Source organism: Syngnathus acus, chromosome 21, assembly GCF_901709675.1.
Source record: "Syngnathus acus chromosome 21, fSynAcu1.2, whole genome shotgun sequence".
Classification (NCBI taxonomy): Eukaryota; Metazoa; Chordata; class Actinopteri; order Syngnathiformes; family Syngnathidae; genus Syngnathus; species Syngnathus acus.
Genome location: NC_051105.1, coordinates 14,704,330 through 14,722,577, shown reverse-complemented (window position 1 = coordinate 14,722,577; position 18,248 = coordinate 14,704,330). Strand labels below are relative to the sequence as shown.

At 41.5% G+C, this 18,248-nt stretch overlaps 1 protein-coding gene across 4 annotated transcripts in view; it reads left to right on the top strand.

Moving 5' to 3' along the window:
- wdr4 (WD repeat domain 4) overlaps positions 1–17,895 on the top strand; it is a 103,566-nt gene extending 85,671 nt beyond the window's left edge. For all 4 annotated transcript variants that reach the window (XM_037280664.1, XM_037280663.1, XM_037280662.1 and 1 more), the window contains one exon: positions 17,640–17,895. In XM_037280664.1, coding sequence (XP_037136559.1) covers positions 17,640–17,794 — 155 coding nt within the window. In that variant the 3' untranslated portion in view covers positions 17,795–17,895. The remainder of the gene's footprint in view (positions 1–17,639) is intronic.
- Positions 17,896–18,248: the final 353 nt, after the last annotated feature.

The window sequence follows — 18,248 nt, the reverse complement described above, 5'->3', positions numbered from 1 at the left end:
CCTCGCAGCCCAGCGCACGGGCATCCGCGCAAGACTTGTATAATTTTGTTTTTGAACACTCTATTGTACTTTTAAATACGTTATTGTATTTTAAACTGTTTTTTTTAAACATTTTAAATTTTGAACGTGTCACGACTCCGCTCTGCTCTCGCTTTGCTGGCTGCGGCCCAGCGCGAGGGCATCCGCACCAAGACTTTTATTTTTCTAATTTTATATTTAAAACAGTTTGTTGTATTTGTAAACATTTCAACATTTTAAAGTGTAAACATGTCACGGCTCCGCGCTGCTCTTGCCGTGCTGACCAGCTGACGCGCCCCCACAGCCCAGCGCGAGGGCATCCGCACAAGACTTTTTTTAATTTTTTTATTTTTATTGTACTTTTAAACACTTTATTATATCTTTAAACACTTTAAATAGCTCTAAAAAGATGTATGCCCATCTGCTTTGATAACACACGACTTGAGCTCGCCGTCCTGCTTTGCAGTCATTCCAGCCCTCCTTGTCTCCTTTAAACTTTGTGTGAGCCCGTGCTGCATCTTCGTGACAAAAGGAAGTGCAAATCAGAGATGCAGCCGATTCTGCTGACGCGAATGAAGTGGAAGAGTGGATACGTAGCGCGACTGTGGCACGCTGAGATAAAGCATGCTTAGAACTGCTCTTACAGTGTGTTGTAAAGTCATATGGGCAGACAAAGTCCTGCGCTCCAAATGTTGCAGCAAAAAGCCGCGATGCACTAAATATATCCGCATTATTTGTTTTCATAAAAACCCGCGATGCACTGAGGCCGCAATTGGTGAAGCGTGAAGTAGCGAGAGATTACTGTACTGTATGCTTCATTTTAGTTGTTCTTTGAGCAGTTATTCTATCAACAAACACAGGTCCTTGTAGTCACGATCACAATTTTTCTTACCAACTTCACTAATTTTGTTACAAATCCACTTGTTATACTAATAGCCACGTATGCATATTTCCCAATGCAACATTAGTATAAGATAAGATAAGATAGTCCTTTATTATTCCCTCAATGGGGAAACTCCTGTGTAAGCAGCAGTACACTTAACATACACGCACACACGCATGCAGGGAAGGGGGTAAAAGATTTAAAAAAGTAAAGATATATATAATTTAAAAAAATATGGACAGTATGTACACAATACACTTTTACACAGTATACACAATATACAGTGGAGATAAGAATTATTAGATAAAAAAAATAGTGCAAGGGAAGGAAAAACTGTGCAAAAGCAGGTAGAAAGAGTATGAGGTAGACAGATATTGCACATATGACTTTACACACGGTTATTGCACGTTATTATTGCACGTAATTATTGTCCGTTAGCTACAGTGATTTAGCCTGGTTGTATAGTCTGATGGCAGCAGGGAGGAAGGACCTGCGATGCCTCTCGGTGGTGCATCGTGGGTGACGAAGCCGGTCACTGATGGAGCTCTCCAGGGCTCTGACAGTCTCATGAAGGGGGTGGGAGACGTTGTCCATGATGGAGGACAGCTTAGCCACCATCCTCCTCTCCCCCACCACCTCCACCCGGTCCAGACTGCAGCCGAGGACAGAGCCGGCTTTCTTCGCCCACCTTGTCCAGCCTCTTCCTCTCCGCTGCAGTGATGCCGCTGCTCCAGCAGACCACCCCATAAAAAATGGCGGACGCCACCACAGAGTCGTAGAAGGTTCTCAGGAGGCCGTCCCTCACTCCGAAGGACCTCATCTGCGCAGCAGGTGGAGTCTGCTCTGGCTCTTCTTGTATAGGGCCTGAGTGTTACCAGTCCAGTCCAGTTTATTGTTCAGGTGAACACCCAGGTACTTGTAAGACTCCACAATCTCTACGTCCGTTCCCTGGATGTTCACCGGCGAGGGGGGGTCTTTGCGCCGGCGGAAGTCCACCACCAGCTCCTTTGTTTTTCCAGAGTTAATCTGGAGGCGGTTCCGCTGGCACCAGTCCACGAATCTGTGATTCAGTCCTCGGTACTCCGTCTCGTCTCCGTCGTTAATGAGACCGACGATGGCGGAGTCGTCCGAGAACCTCTGGAGGTGGCAGGTCGATGTGTGGTGGGTGAAGTCAGCTGTGTAGATGGTGAAGAGGAGGGGGGCCAGGACGGTCCCCTGTGGAGCTCCTGTGCTGCAGACCACCGTGTCAGACACACGGCCTCCTGTCCTCACAAACTATATGTATGCAGCATCATTTTCCAAAAAGGTTATCTGAGTCTTACCCATCTGTCTCAATGGAACATAATAGTCTGTCGATGGCCTGCCTAATCATTACCTAATCTATGTTGCTGTGGACTATCACTAAATCCGCAACAAATGGCCCATCCACGTCAACACAACTTGGTCCTTGGCGTCCATTGAATCAATGGCGGGTCTGTCACCCAGTTTTTCTTTTGTCATCTTTTGTCTGTTCCACACACTTTCTTGAGTTTCTCAGTCAAACTCACACCTTAGCAATAAGTTTCACCTTGACCCCACACAGCGGTCAATTTTGTGACTTCACACAGTGGTCACTGAACAAATAAAATTCTGCAGGAAGTGGATTGATCTGACACAGTGGTCAATTATGACATCACACCGTGACCACCACTTCCCACCCGTCACTGATAGAAGTGGATTGACCTCACAGTGGTCAATTATGGCCTCACACAAAGGTCTCTGTTAGGTTTTTTCGCTGACCGAACAAATTTCAAGAGAAGAGCAACAGCAAACAAACCACAAGTGAGACAGAATATTAAGTCTTTTCTCGCGAGGAGTGCAGTACAGATAGCTTCACAACAATCTCGCTACACTAAATATCTGTATGCACTCCCGCTCTTTTTATTGGGATTTGCCCTACCCACAAATCGTGAGACAAAAGCCCCTAAAAGAGGAGGGGGAACGCATGTGGGCTTTGCCTCGTAAGGAAGAAATCACTAGGTGTTTACATACTGATAAGAACATGTGGGAAGAGGAATTTGAGTGGCCTGGATAGAGAAGAAAACCTTTGACCTCTAGTCAAAACATAGCAAGGGATGCTTTACGACATTGTGTAGAATGGGACAAGCTAGGTTATTTATTACTGGATACATACATTCCGACATAATCCTACGATTAAGATAGTTTGGAAAACCCTGACAATGATGGTCACTTGTAGGTTCATCTGAGGTGCAAGACAGCAATGAGGCATGTTGTTTAACAAAGTGGTCTTTGTTAGAAAGGAACTGTCTCGGTAGATGTCTTCTTTTTGCTGAGTTGTCAGCTGGTCCTGTCTGACCCAGCTGTAACCTCTCTCCTGACCCAGCCGTAACTTTTCTCTTCTGTGGTACATCATAAAAACAGCAAGGCCAAACAGCAAGCATATATTGCAGTAATACTGCGGTGAAGCATTGATTAGAGAACGCATGATAACATATATATATATACATTTTTCTAACAATTCCCTCCTGTGTATCATAAGTTCTCAGAGACCATCTTATCACCTAAAAGCGGCCACTTCAAAAAGATTTTCAGCCGTAGGATCACAATTATGAGCACAAATAAGTTTACACCAAGAAAGGATAAACGTTGCGATATTATCATTCGGAAACACCCAGATCTGGGAAGAAGTCTGTAAACCCAAGTGCAAAAATTCCATCATCATCATCGTTATCATCAACATGCTGGCGTTCAGACATTAGGCATACCCCGGCCATCTTGTCTTCCATGGGCGATATTGCTGTAGTGATGAGACGATTAAACAGAGCACGGAGACATGGAATACAACAACAACCACACAAGGTGAGTATAGCAGTAATTGAGGACACAAGGGCTTTATACTTCCCAAAAGCAGTCATCCACTTATTGTGCTCTTTCATCCTCGTTTTGAGGGATTGCAAGCTTGCAATCGCCTTCGTCAGGCTCCCATCAGGGGCGGTGTCGTTCTGGATGAAGGTGCAGCATTGTTCTCTGAACATTGCGCAGACCCTTCCTTTCTCAGACACCAACATAACAAGAGCATTGCGGTTCTGGATTGACATTAGGGAAGGCGTGGCTAGCTGTCCGTGCACTGCCTCAAGTCCCACTTGTGTCCGTTTGCGCAATTTCTGCATGTTGCAATGGTTGTAATTTATCATGTCGACGTTTTTGTTCATCGTACACCACCAGCAAATGGAAGACTCCCATCCTGCTACAATTTGGTCAATTAATTCTTATTAATCAGTAACTCCTCTGGGGACTCTGATTGCATCAATTTCAGTCAGATCATCGTCGACTCTCAAATTTAAAGACATTTTGTTTGTTTTTCCAGCTTTTTCCCAGATCTTGGCATGTTGATACATATACAATTTAGCTTGACTACATTCTCTGAAAGCAATGGCTTCTTTTTTCTTTTTTCAATGGATATTACTATATAGAATGCTCTGTCACACATTTCACAATCAGTAGATGTGACAGATGTCACACAATCTTTGGTCAATGGCAACGATACAACATAAAGAATCGGTCGCAAATACATACATATGACATATTCACTTTTTGTTTCTGTCTTTGCAGCTTGTTTTGCCATTAGCAATCAATTGTTTCGTTTTTCAGCAACTCTTATAGTTACCTGAAACAAATTATCCACATTCGTTTTAGATATAATCATCCCATTCTTTAACATCTACAGCGGTTGTTGACAAAGTACACATATAAACATCATATTTTCATTGCAGTCCAGATCCGACACAGCAGATCATCCTGCAAAGGTCAAATTGATCTTTTAAATTGCTACAATGCAGCATTGTTTTTTGGGAGTGATCAATATAAGTTGTTCACTCATCTCTCCCCTACTCATTATGACTTAGTTCCCACAAATACCATATTGCTGAAGTTAACAAAATGGCAACAAAGATAGCCACCTTACATGCAATAACGTCATTGTTCCATTTTCTTGTTCCCGGCATTTCTCTAAGAGGTAAGGCTTCCTTTGGGTCACTTTTTCCGATTGAACGTTACCTCAAAAGAAATTACCCTTTTGTAATTTGCTAGGACCACCTCAACTGACCTTTCTGCTATTTTAATGGCAGTTGATGTAATTATCAATATTCAATGTGGCCCTTCCCCCTTGGAAGAACACCAGTGTTTCGTTTTCAATGCTCTTAATGAGAACGTGCTTTGTTCTTTTTGCCTTTAAAATATTAATTATAAATATAAAATGTAAATGCCAAATTTGAATCATCCTTAGTATCCCACTTGGTTTTGAAACATGGTAATCTATATTGTCGCCCAAACAATTTTTCATACGGGGTTAAACCCACAGTACTTGTAATATTGATGTACAGTTTGACCAGGTCTAAACATTTTGTCCATGATCTTCCACTTTTTTCCATGCACATTTTCACACTTTATACCAGTCCTGTCATGAGAATTAATTTCCGAAATCCCATATCTCGGTATTATTTCTTTACATAACGTTTTTTTTCCACTGTTAAGGCATTCAGTGTTTTTGTTGAAGCCAATTCAAACCATTTTGAGAATGCATCTATTATGACCAGGCATTATAACCCTGTGGATTGTGTTTAGCACATGTTAAACAAACTCTACAAAAATTTTGTTTTATAAATGTTTTGAATATGAATCAAATCCATATGTTGTATAAAGCTGAATGAACTGCCCCACTATCCCTCCTCTTGAGCCATGTGACACACACCATGGCTCAATATTGCTGCCCATTTATATAGGCTTTTTGTAGGATAGGTCAGTCTTCTGGTCATTTATAGATACCATTCTCCACTCTTGCCCCTCTTTTCGTCCATAATCGAATTTCAGTCTATGGACTTTGTCGCTGCACATCTTTAAAAACGTTTCAGTAATTTAATCTGCTTCTTGTGTGTACAAAATTTGAAGCGTCTTTTGCACTACAGCTATGCGGTTCCGTCCGCAAGCTTGTTACCTCTTGGCACCTTATCAGTCTCATGTGTGCCCTGCACACGTGCATATAGCTATTTTTCGTGGCAATTGGACTGCTTCCACAACTAGCTTAGTTGTAGTTCCTTGTAGTTTCCTTTCAATCATTCTCTCATTGTTTATCACAAGAATCTTAGCAATTTGAATGAAAATCAAAATGTATGTTTTATTTTACTCAATTGTATGATTTAGAGCATCCATATGTAGTAAAGTGTTGTATTACTACATATGATTTCATCTTCATTTAATTTGACACCTTTCAAAATGCTTCTCAGTGTCCCAGTGCTCACATGCTTTGCGTGTGTAACTGGTTGTCTCAACCCGTGTTCCACATCCTAATCTTTTCTCCCTCAAGGTGTCAAACCAATTAAGATAAAAAGATAAAAACCAACAAAATAACCGCCAGTAAATTAATATAATAGTCAATTGTTGTTGTTTCTTAACTTTAACTAACTCAATCACTCTCTTATTCTCAAATGTAAAAACTTGTGTAGTCTTGACACAACCAATCGACTATTTCTTCTAAATTTAGCTTTGAAATGTTATTTAATAATTTTGCTTCATCCAATTCCAGAAAGCAAGTTCTTTCCATCTCTCAAATTTTGTTTCATCAGGGCTAGGCATTAATGCAGTGTGGACCAGTTTCTGCCCACAAAAAAATTGCTTGCCTTTCTTTTCTTCTTATTTTCACAAAATTGCTTTTGTTTTGCGGTGCAAATCAGATAGACTACAGTCTAGCAAATTCTTTTGTGCACCTACATTAGCCAATTTTAACACACAACACTGACAGCACACAGACAACACAAAAACAACAGAGACACAGCTCACAAACAATACCAACAAACAACGCTGCGCCAACGTCATCCTCTGTTTTGACGTTTTGGTTATACTCCTTTTCTCATCAGTGCCTATTATCCTTCATGCAAATATTGTCACATCTTTCTTAAGCATCACCCTGCTTCAAATATTCAAACATTCTCTGAGAAACTCGCACTTTCCCTGCTTCGCCCGCAGCCATAGCACCCCTCGTGCGAGGGGGGGCGCAGCATCAATGTTGATTGGTCACAGGCTGGCCATTTCCTGCAACAACCATGATGCCGGCCCACCGCCCACACGAGCATAGCAAAGGCCCACGCGCACAGCCCCGCCCCGCGACAACGCGCGAGCGCAGGCACGCTTATCAGTCTCACCCTCTCAAAGGGCAGGCCAGCTTTGCTGTTGCGCCCTTTGTCATGTTCACATTCGACATCTTTCAATGTCTTCTACACAACATTTGTTGTCTCATTTGTCCACACCCTCAGCTACGGCCCTCAAGCGAGGCCGCGCTGATGTCGTTTCATCATCTTCCTGCCTATGCAACAACAAGCTCTCTTTGGATTTTTCTTCACTTCCCTTTTTCTTCAATTTTTCTTTCATAGAACACACATCTCACTCACACACACACTCATATACACACCCACTCATGAGGATCCTCTGCGCGCACACGCACACACACCAACACAAAAGGATGACGCACAACATACGTATAAGACCACATAGATCCCACTAAGAACACCTTTTTGCTCGTCTTACTTGTCAGATTTATTCTTTATTTTACTTCTAGAAGCTATTTGTAATTATTTTCCATTTATTTAGCCAATTTTAACTTCAGTGTTTCTTTATCTTACTTTATCCCTTTAACACAAATATCTCCTGTATATTTAAGCTAATTACTCTTTAATTTTGGCAGCCAGGTTCCCACTTCATTACATGGAAACCTGATTTGATTTGGTTTTGGCCTAATCATAACTGTCTTTGTTAATTTGTGCAGTCACGTGCCATGTGACCGTTTTCTCCGCAATTCCAGCATTCTATTGGAGGTTGCACAACTCCTCTCCCTCGGCCTCTAAAGCCTCCTCTGTTAGACATTGCTCGCCCTCTCTGGCCTTTCTGTCCTCTGCCTGCATTTTGGTAAAAAGTGTCACTATCCTGGTCTACCAGAAAAGTGTCTTTTGTAGCTTTCATTCGTTTTCGTTTTTGTTTGTCTATTACTACTTTTTCCGCATGGAGGGCATGATTTATGTCTATGATCTTTAGTTTTGAATTTGTAGCATGTGTTTTCTCTTCCCGCTCTTGTACTTCTTCTAGTTCTCCCTCAAATTTATATTTTTTAACCCATTTATCGAAATCTTTCTTTAAGTCGGTCGGGATCCTGCCTTTCAATTATTTTCCAATCTTTGCATTGTAGTTCATGTCGGGGTAGGGACTTTCGCTTACTATCTAAATTTCCCATGGTTTATTTTTCTAAATTTTGGAGTTGGTAGTTTGAATGGCACCTACAGTGTCCTAAAACCAACTTTATTCACAGGACAGTGGTTAAAAGTTCGATGTGTGGTAAGTCTCCTTTCACCTCCCCGAAGGGAGCGGAGAGTTTTTGCCTCTGCACCCACACAAAGCCACTGTTTACAATCCTGTGTGTTTATATAGAGGAGCGCTCAAATGAGATCACTCTCAGTCAAACCGTACACAAGCATACCACGCGCGATTTTTAATAACAGAGGAGTCCGCACTCCTGCTGCGGAATTTAACTAACGTAAAAAGTTAGGGGGCTCCACACCGCCCCTGCGGAATTTAACTGTTTCTAATTGCACTTGATAGGGTCTAGAATTCTCAAGGTCTTTAAGTGACTTCTTGTCACTGCTCGTTTTAAGTGACCTCGTCACCGCTCAAGTGACCTCGTCACCGCTCATTCATTTTTTAAGTGACCTCTTGTCACTGCTCGTATTAAGTGACCTCTTGTCACAGCTCATTCATTCCTTTTTAGTAGAATTAATATTCCTACTCACGGTCTGCTGATTCTCCTCCTCGGAAGATCTCGTCAACCCTCCCGGTGTCCAGCCGGACTGATCGAGACAGTCCCGTCAAAGGGCTTTTGTTTACCTCGGCCGAGGATTTTCGCCTGCGTCGAAGAGTCCGCTGGAACCGCCAGGTGTGTCGAGATCCCGGACGAGCCCCCAATTTCTGTTAGGTTTTTTCGCTGACCGAACAAATTTCAAGAGAAGAGCAACAGCAAACAAACCACAAGTGAGACAGAATATTAAGTCTTTTCTCGCGAGGAGTGCAGTACAGATAGCTTCACAACAATCTCACTACACTAAATATCTGTATGCACTCCCGCTCTTTTTATTGGGATTTGCCCTACCCACAAATCGTGAGACAAAAGCCCCTAAAAGAGGAGGGGGAACGCATGTGGGCTTTGCCTCGTAAGGAAGAAATCACTAGGTGTTTACATACTGATAAGAACATGTGGGAAGAGGAATTTGAGTGGCCTGGATAGAGAAGAAAACCTTTGACCTCTAGTCAAAACATAGCAAGGGATGCTTTACGACATTGTGTAGAATGGGACAAGCTAGGTTATTTATTACTGGATACATACATTCCGACATAATCCTACGATTAAGATAGTTTGGAAAACCCTGACAATGATGGTCACTTGTAGGTTCATCTGAGGTGCAAGACAGCAATGAGGCATGTTGTTTAACAAAGTGGTCTTTGTTAGAAAGGAACTGTCTCGGTAGATGTCTTCTTTTTGCTGAGTTGTCAGCTGGTCCTGTCTGACCCAGCTGTAACCTCTCTCCTGACCCAGCCGTAACTTTTCTCTTCTGTGGTACATCATAAAAACAGCAAGGCCAAACAGCAAGCATATATTGCAGTAATACTGCGGTGAAGCATTGATTAGAGAACGCATGATAACATATATATATACATTTTTCTAACAGTCACCATGACTCCCACTTCCCACCGTCACTTTAGGCCTGGAAATTGCCCTCACACAGTGCTCAATCGTGACCCCACACAGTGGCCACAACACTTTTAAAAAAACATAAAATTCGTTCTTTATTGCAATTACCACAACTCACACAATATTAACTTACTACAGTAGATTTAATAGATAGTTTCTAGTAGATTTAGTAGTTCTTTGTGGTATTTAGCACATTTCACACAATATTAAATTACTACGGTAGATTTCATAATTTCAACAGCTGATCCAATTTAAGAAATTTCAACAATCTACCTTAGGGGTAGGCAGAAGATGTTCAATCAAAAGAAGGTATTCTGCTCACCTTGTTTTTGGGCCTAGTCGAATTGTTGAAATTTCAGCGGCGCTGAAGGAAAAGCGAGCACAAGACCATGGGACATGGCACCATTTGTTAGATTTTGTCCCAGTACTTTATCTTTAATGCTCGCTATGCTAATAGTAAATACAGTATTTTCTGCACTATAAGGGGCACTGGATTATAAGGCGCACCTTCATTGAATTTTTTATTTTAGAAATTATTTCATATATAGGGCACACCGGATGAAAAGGCGCATAGAACAGAAGCTACTGCATCAAACTGGGGTTGACTAGGGTTGCCTTCTGCATCCACGGAGCTGCTAAAGGGAATGTCAACCCCGTCAATGAGGTAAAAATAGTCCCAACTCCCATTCCGTATGAAAGTGATACGGTTTGGCTTCTTACTTGGTCCAGCAACCCCACTCATTTTTGATGGTCATAAACCTTCTTTAGTTTAAAAGAAAAAAGTGAGTGCGTGTGTTGATGTGTAATGCGTTGATTAGCTTGTTAGCTTTGGTGCCGGGCTTGCGTATGCGCAGCCAAACTTACTGCGGTGGGGGGGTGCGGTTCACTGTGATTGCCTCCCGATAAGCTTACTTGTATGTCAATCAAGCGATGGGATGAAAGTGATACCGTTTGGCTTATTACTTGGTCCAGCAACCCCACTCATTTTTGATGGTCGTAAACTTTTAATTTAAAACAAAAAAGCGAGTGACAGTGATAAACATTTTGGCAGAGTGCTGTGTACAACCAATATGGATCAACAAATTCATCAATTGATCCATTTATAAGGTGCTCTGCATTATAAGCTGCACTGTGGCCTTTTGAGTAAATTTTAGCCTTTTGAGTCAATTTTAACTTTTTAAGTGCGCCTTATAGTGCGGAACGTACAATATTAGGAGGCTGCCATGTCAGTTTAATTATTTAATGTATGCCAGAAAGATCGATTCATAGTATCTGTGGAGCCTTCTCTGCGAGATTGCGGAAGAAGGTCTAACCCCCACCTTCTTTTACTAGTCTTGGCCGCCTTCCTACAAGGGGGTGACTCTACCTAGCCTGTGTAATAATGTGTAACCTTGCAGTCTCAACTGAGATCAACTCCTGTGTATGTGCAAAGAGTATCAGAGAGAAGGGAAAGCCAGTGAAAACAAGTGAAAAGTCACAGCAAGCTAACGGCATAGCTCAAGCCACCTTGCTAATTACCGTATTTTCCGCCCTAAAAGGCGCACCGGATTATAAGGCGCACCTTCAATGAACGGCCCATTTTAAAACTTTGTCCATATATAAGGTGCACCGGATTATAAGGCGCATAAAATAGAAGCTATACTGCAACAAACTGAGGTTGACTAGGGTTGCGGTATGCATCCACTAGCCAATAACCAACGAGCCCTCTGTAAACAATCGCGTTTCTCAAACGATCTCCTATAAAATGATCGGAACTGACTAAAGTTGGATCTAACGCATTGGTACTACTTACCTATGTTTCCCTTCCATATCGATCCGTAGATTTACTCGAAACATTAACAGAGCAGCCTATTTTCACATGAAATAGCCTGGTACGTATAGCAGCTATCGTCATAGCATTAGCCATCCGCAAAGTCCCACGAGCCTCAGCTCGCAATCTCCCATGAGCCTCAGCAAAGTGTAAACAATCGCGTTTCTCAAACGATCTCCTATAAAATGATCGGAACTGACTAAAGTTCGATCTAACGCATTGGTATTACTTACCTATGTTTCCCTTCCATATCGATCCGTAGATTTACTCGAAACATTAACAGAGCAGCCTATTTTCACATGAAATAGCCTGGTACGTATAGCAGCTATCGTCATAGCATTAGCCATCCGCAAAGTCCCACGAGCCTCAGCTCGCAATCTCCCATGAGCCTCAGCAAAGTGTAAACAATCGCGTTTCTCAAACGATCTCCTATAAAATGATCGGAACTGACTAAAGTTCGATCTAACGCATTGGTATTACTTACCTATGTTTCCCTTCCATATCGATCCGTAGATTTACTCGAAACATTAACAGAGCAGCCTATTTTGACATGAAATAGCCTGGTACGTATAGCAGCTATCGTCATAGCATTAGCCATCCGCAAAGTCCCACGAGCCTCAGCTCGCAATCTCCCATGAGCCTCAGCAAAGTGTAAACAATCGCGTTTCTCAAACGATCTCCTATAAAATGATCGGAACTGACTAAAGTTCGATCTAACGCATTGGTACTACTTACCTATGTTTCCCTTCCATATCGATCCGTAGATTTACTCGAAACATTAACAGAGCAGCCTATTTTGACATGAAATAGCCTGGTACGTATAGCAGCTATCGTCATAGCATTAGCCATCCGCAAAGTCCCACGAGCCTCAGCTCGCAATCTCCCATGAGCCTCAGCAAAGTGTAAACAATCGCGTTTCTCAAACGATCTCCTATAAAATGATCGGAACTGACTAAAGTTCGATCTAACACATTGGTACTGCTTACCTATGTTTCCCTTCCATATCAATCCGTAAATTTACTCGAAACATTAACGGAGCAGCCTATTTTGAAATGAAATAGCCTCGCGGGTACAACAGCTATTCGGTGACGCCCCCTGACTACAGTTACCGTAATGTTGGGAAGCGATGCGACCTTGTAATTTACTAGTCGTACTAAAACGTACTGAAACATTTTGGCAGAGCACTGTGTACAACCAGTATGGATCAACAAATTCATCAATTGATCCATATATAAGGCGCACTGGACTATAAGGCGCACTGTCGGCTTTTGAGAAAATTTTAGGTTTTTAGGTGCGCCTTTTAGGGCGGAAAATACGGTACATGTGCCAGAGGCCTATTCTAACAGTGCAAAAGAGAATACAGTAATCCCTCCCTACATCGCGGTTTGTTTATCGTGGTTTCACTACATCGCGGAATTTTTTTTCCAAAAAAAAAAAAAATTAAAAGTCAAAATAAAACTTCTAAATTGAGGAATTATGCCACGAAACTTGCCCACACGCCAGCAGAAGGCAAGGAGTGCCCACACAATTGCAGTGGGTACACTTGTACCTTTTTTTATACAAAAAAAGATTATAATAAGAGTTCTAAAAACATATTTACAATGTTGTACCTTGTTATAGAATTTTTTTTATAATAATAAAAGAGTTCTAAAAACATATTTACGGTATGTACACCTGCGCTCCCGCACCACCAGACTTTCCAACAGCTTCGTACTCCAGGCTGTTAGGATCCTGAACTCGCTCCCCCTTTCAGCGTAGCGTCCTGTTCTTGCTGTATGCTCACTGGCTCGGTTTTGCCCCTCATATTCAATGGGTTATTGGTCTGTTTTTATTCATCGCTCATTTTATTTTATTTATTATTTATGGTTTGTGCCTTCTTGTTTTTGTTTTGTGTCGCCTACTTGTATGTCTCGTCACCGTGGGATGGAGGAAACGGAATTTCGGTTTCTTTGTGTGTCTTGACATATGAAGGGATTGACAATAAAGCTGACTTTGACTTTGACTTTGACTTTGACTTGTACCTTGTTATAAAAAATATAATAATAAAAGTTGTTCTAAAAACATATTTACAGTATGTGTAAACAATTCTCCAAGTTATTTGTTATTCAGCTGTGTTTTGATTTGAGGTAGGGTGATTTATTTTGAAAGTTGTTTTCAGGCGATACCACTTCCTGTTTTACGTTTGTGCGCAGATGTCGGTTACAGTGGCACAGGAGTCATTGACGATGTAAGTGGGTCTTCTAACAAGAGAAATGAACGATTACATGTGTCTAACCTTTAGGACAATGTGTTATTGCTCCAAATGTTCGTTTACATTCCTTTAGGGGTCCGTTTTCACGCGTTATCACGATCGCGGATTAGCAACTTTCCGCTAACTCGTTAGCCTGCCCAGTACTTCTTGTTAACATGTTACACGCATACACGTATAATATTTATATTTTCAATAATTATGCAACATTTTCTGTATGTTATTTATACTAATAATGTATTATTTACATGTTTGAAACAATTATTTAATGTTCTAATAATAAATTACGCACTTAAATGGTTTCATATACATTTATTGACGCACAAAAAATGTACAGATAAGAGGGTGACCGTACTTAGCGGATTTCACTTATCTCGGGTGGTTTTTGGAACCAATTATCCGCGATAAACAAGGGATTACTGTATTGCATGAGTAATAAAGTGCTGAGTAATAAATAAAGCGTTGAGTAAATAAAGTGTTGAGTAATAAATTGTCGAGTAATAAATAGCATTGAAGGATATTTGCAAATTATATGAGGTCTCCCTATGTTCCTGTTCCTATCCTCCTTCCCCCAAGTGAGGAATTATACAGTTTATGGTTTGAAGGACAAAGGAGTTCAGCAGTCTGTTGATCCTACTCTTGCGAAGGAGCAGTCTCCCACTAAACAGGCTCCTCTGAGTGATGATGATGGTGTGCAGAGGCTGGCTGGCATTGTCCATAATGTCCCGCAGTTTGTTCAATGCAAACAAGCTTCTTTTTCTTAGTTTTTGCCCGTATGCAACCTGTATCTTCTTTTTTTACCCTCAGTGACAGTCTGAACAGCTCAATTACGATTTATTTATTTTTTAAATCCAACCTGGGTCACTGTCGTATGTGGTCCTCGAATCTTTTGCCATGCGACCGCCATCTGAACAGCCAGATTGCATATATTTGACCCGGATATAGGGCTAGGCAATAATTCAAGATAGATATCCTGAATGACACGTGATCAATATCAATAGAAAATGCCTTCAATAAAACGTTTGATGTAAACGAACGAAGTGCCCGTGTGTCATACTCACGCAGGAGAAAAGAGTGGTGTTCAGTTAACTGACCAGTTGACAGTCCACCTGTGGGTGGATAAGTCGTTTAGCAGTTCAGGTGTTCTGTGTCGCGCTATCGCGCTAGTTAGCTTCTTGGGCGCATTATGAGCGTGCATGTTCACTCCGACCGTTCAGAAACTCATTACTATTACCGTATTGGCCCGAATATAAGACGACCCTGATTATAAGACGGCCCCCTCTTTTTCAAGACTCAAGTTTGAAAAAATACTTTTTGAACACCAAATTTAATTTTTATCCCCTCCGTGAGTCGTCACCTTATCGTGGTGGAGGGGTTTGCTTGCCCCTATGATCCTAGGAGCCATGTTGTCTGAGGCTTCATGCCCCTGGTAGGGTCACCCATGGCAAACGGGCCCTAGGTGAGGGGCCAGACAAAGCACGGCTCACATTAGCCCCTTATGATGAAAAAAATAAATGGATCTCGTTTTCCCTCGCCCGGACGCGGGTCACCGGGGCCCCCCTCTGCAGCCAGGCCTGGAGGCGGGGCTCGAAGGTGAGCGTCTGGTGGCCGGGCCTTCGCCCATGGGGCCCGGCCGGGCACAGCCCGAAAGGGAAACGTGGGTCCCCCCTTCCCATTTTTCCTTATGTAGTATGCAATACCTGCATCTCACTGGTGTTCTTAATTAACACTAGAACAGCGGCTGTTTTGATATACCTCTAACAGCGGGGTGCGTCAATTGACGCTCCATCGATGCGACATGTTACTGTCGCACATCACATGTTACGCACGTCATGTTATCACGATCGTCTTGTTCGAACGCACACCCCATAACGTAATTGTGTGAGGATATTGTAGCGGAGTGACGAGTGTAATTGTATCATAGTTTATGGAGAAAAACAATTTAAAAGGGACATTCGACGTGCTGTCAAATCAGTCATATTTAAACTTGCACAATGACGTCGGCATGCGGTCGCGGAGGAAAATGGATTCTTCGTGGTATCGTCTGCATACTTCAGGAGCTTCACAGGAGAGTCACCTGAGGAGAGATCGTTGGTGTAGAGAGAGGGATACGTATGTGACACTGTCACTGGGGTGAAGAGTGATGTGTTGATCGCATGTCCAGCCACCGGGCAAATAGTGCCGTATAATTGACACAAAGAAGAGACAGCACGAGATCAAGACGGACATTACTGAAGAAAGGAAGCTTTTATACGCAAACCCTCATTATGGGGGACAATAAAAATGCATATGATGCCGCTTTTAAGTTAAAGACAATCAATTTGGCTCTTAACGGAGGAACTACAGCTGCTCATGCACAGTAGAGGTTTCTTCCGGTTACTAGGGGGCACTGGGCTATTGTTGATGACATCTTGTTGCGTCACCCTTTTATTTATTTCCCGGTCATGTCCACTCTGGAGCCATATGTGTAGCTCGCTATTTTAATGTAACTTAGTGCTTTGTGCATGAATAAAATTAGCATGAACAGACACTCATCATGGAAAATGCTAGAAGAAATGCATAAAAAAAATTTATCCAGCCCTATTAGTGCTGTGTTATTTCCGTGTTGCTGCTGTGTTACTGCCGCGTCACAGGCATTGTTTGGAAGAAAAGTTAAGGTATGTTATTAAAACTTTGAAAACTCTTTCTGTGTACCGTCTTTCTTTGTAAATAACTCGCGGGCACATGCGGCTTGTAGTACAGTGCGTCTTATGTATGAAAAAAACAAGATTTTCCCCTAATTTTTGCTGGTGAGGCTTATAATCAGGTGAGGCTTATAGTCCAGACATTATGGTAATAAAGAAGAAAAAAAAACATATAAGTTGCACCGGGGTACAAGTCGCATTTTTGGGGGAACTGAACACAAAATACACCACCAAGAACAGACATGAATAGGCAATAACAGGCTAAAAGATACGGTATGCTAATGTAACATAAACACAAATGAGGAACTGAGAACGTGCCTGACGTGACATATTAACAGATTCAAATAACTTGATAAATAACAAGTTTATCAAACCATCCGTGTCACACCAAATCATTAAATCCATCTAAATCTTTGTCCTCTGTGTCACTTAAAAAAAAAACGCCGATGTTATCTCCGGAAGTACATGCGCTGCTGATGTCGGATTTTATCATCAATTGCAGTTCCAATTACTCTACAGGCCTATATATAAACTATATATCAAATAACTATAACATAAATAAGTTTATCGAACAACCGTGTCACTCCAAATTATTAAATCCATCGAAATCTTCATCCTCTGTCACTTATAAACAACTCAGCTGACTCCAGAAGTCAGTGGATGCAGCGCTGACGTCAGACTCGTCAGTTGCGGTTCCAATTATTCCACGGGCCAATATAACTATATATAAACTATATACCTATCAAATAACAATAACATAAATAACAAGTTTATCAAACCATCCGTGTCACTCCCAATTATTAAATCTATTGAAATCTTCGTCCTCTGTGTCACTTAACAACTCCGCCGACTCCAGAAGTCAGTGGATGGATTCAGACTCATCAGTTGCAGTTGTAATTATTCCACTGGCCTAGAGCGCCCTCATGCGGTTTAGTCTGAAAATGACGTGAAATGGTATCTACTACTAGTAAGTAAATAATGTGTTAATGATCAAGTTATAATGTGTTAATAATTTCACATATAAGTTGAGCCTGAGTATAAGTCGCACCCCCGGCCAAACTGAAAACATTTTTTGATTTATAGTCTGGAAAATATGGTAATTGGAAAAAAAATGTTCAGTCTTTAAAATCACAGCCAATTTCTCTTTCACCTCTCACTATAATTTAATTGCAAAGGTTCTTACAAGCAATCTTCTGTTTTCTTAACAGCTTCCACAAGGGGAGTTAGCCGTTTTGAACATCTGCACAAGGTGACTTTTGATAACATAACAGTGTACATGGAAAAGAAACAGCAACGATTGGAGGAACAGCAACAGAAGAGGAAAATGGAACAGAAAAACAAAGGCAAGAAGGCCAGAAAATAAGTGTTTTGAATTATAATGGCTTTGTTTAAATGAATTGACTGTATTTTTCATTTCTTTACTTCTTTGGATGAGCCATGATAATAAATGTCAATTACATGGAATCATTTTGTGTTTGGTAGGATTTTTTTATATGCATTCATCTTGATCTATAAAAAGTAACTTTTCTTTGAAAATTACGTTTACGTGTTTGGTACAAAATATTGTAAGACCCACAGTTCATGACCACAAGTTAGGGTCAGACTGTAGATCAGGGGTCTCAGATTAAATTCACCTGGGGTCCACTGGAGGTAGAGTCTGGAATAAGACTCGCATTGAGCTTTTTTAGGCTCGGATAAAAACTTTTAATGTCATCAAATGTAAGAAAAACAATTATCAAACCGTAATAAATAAAGAAATGCCTGTCGATTTCCCGCCCCATCCTTTGCTCATACGTGCAGAAGAACCCAATAGAATT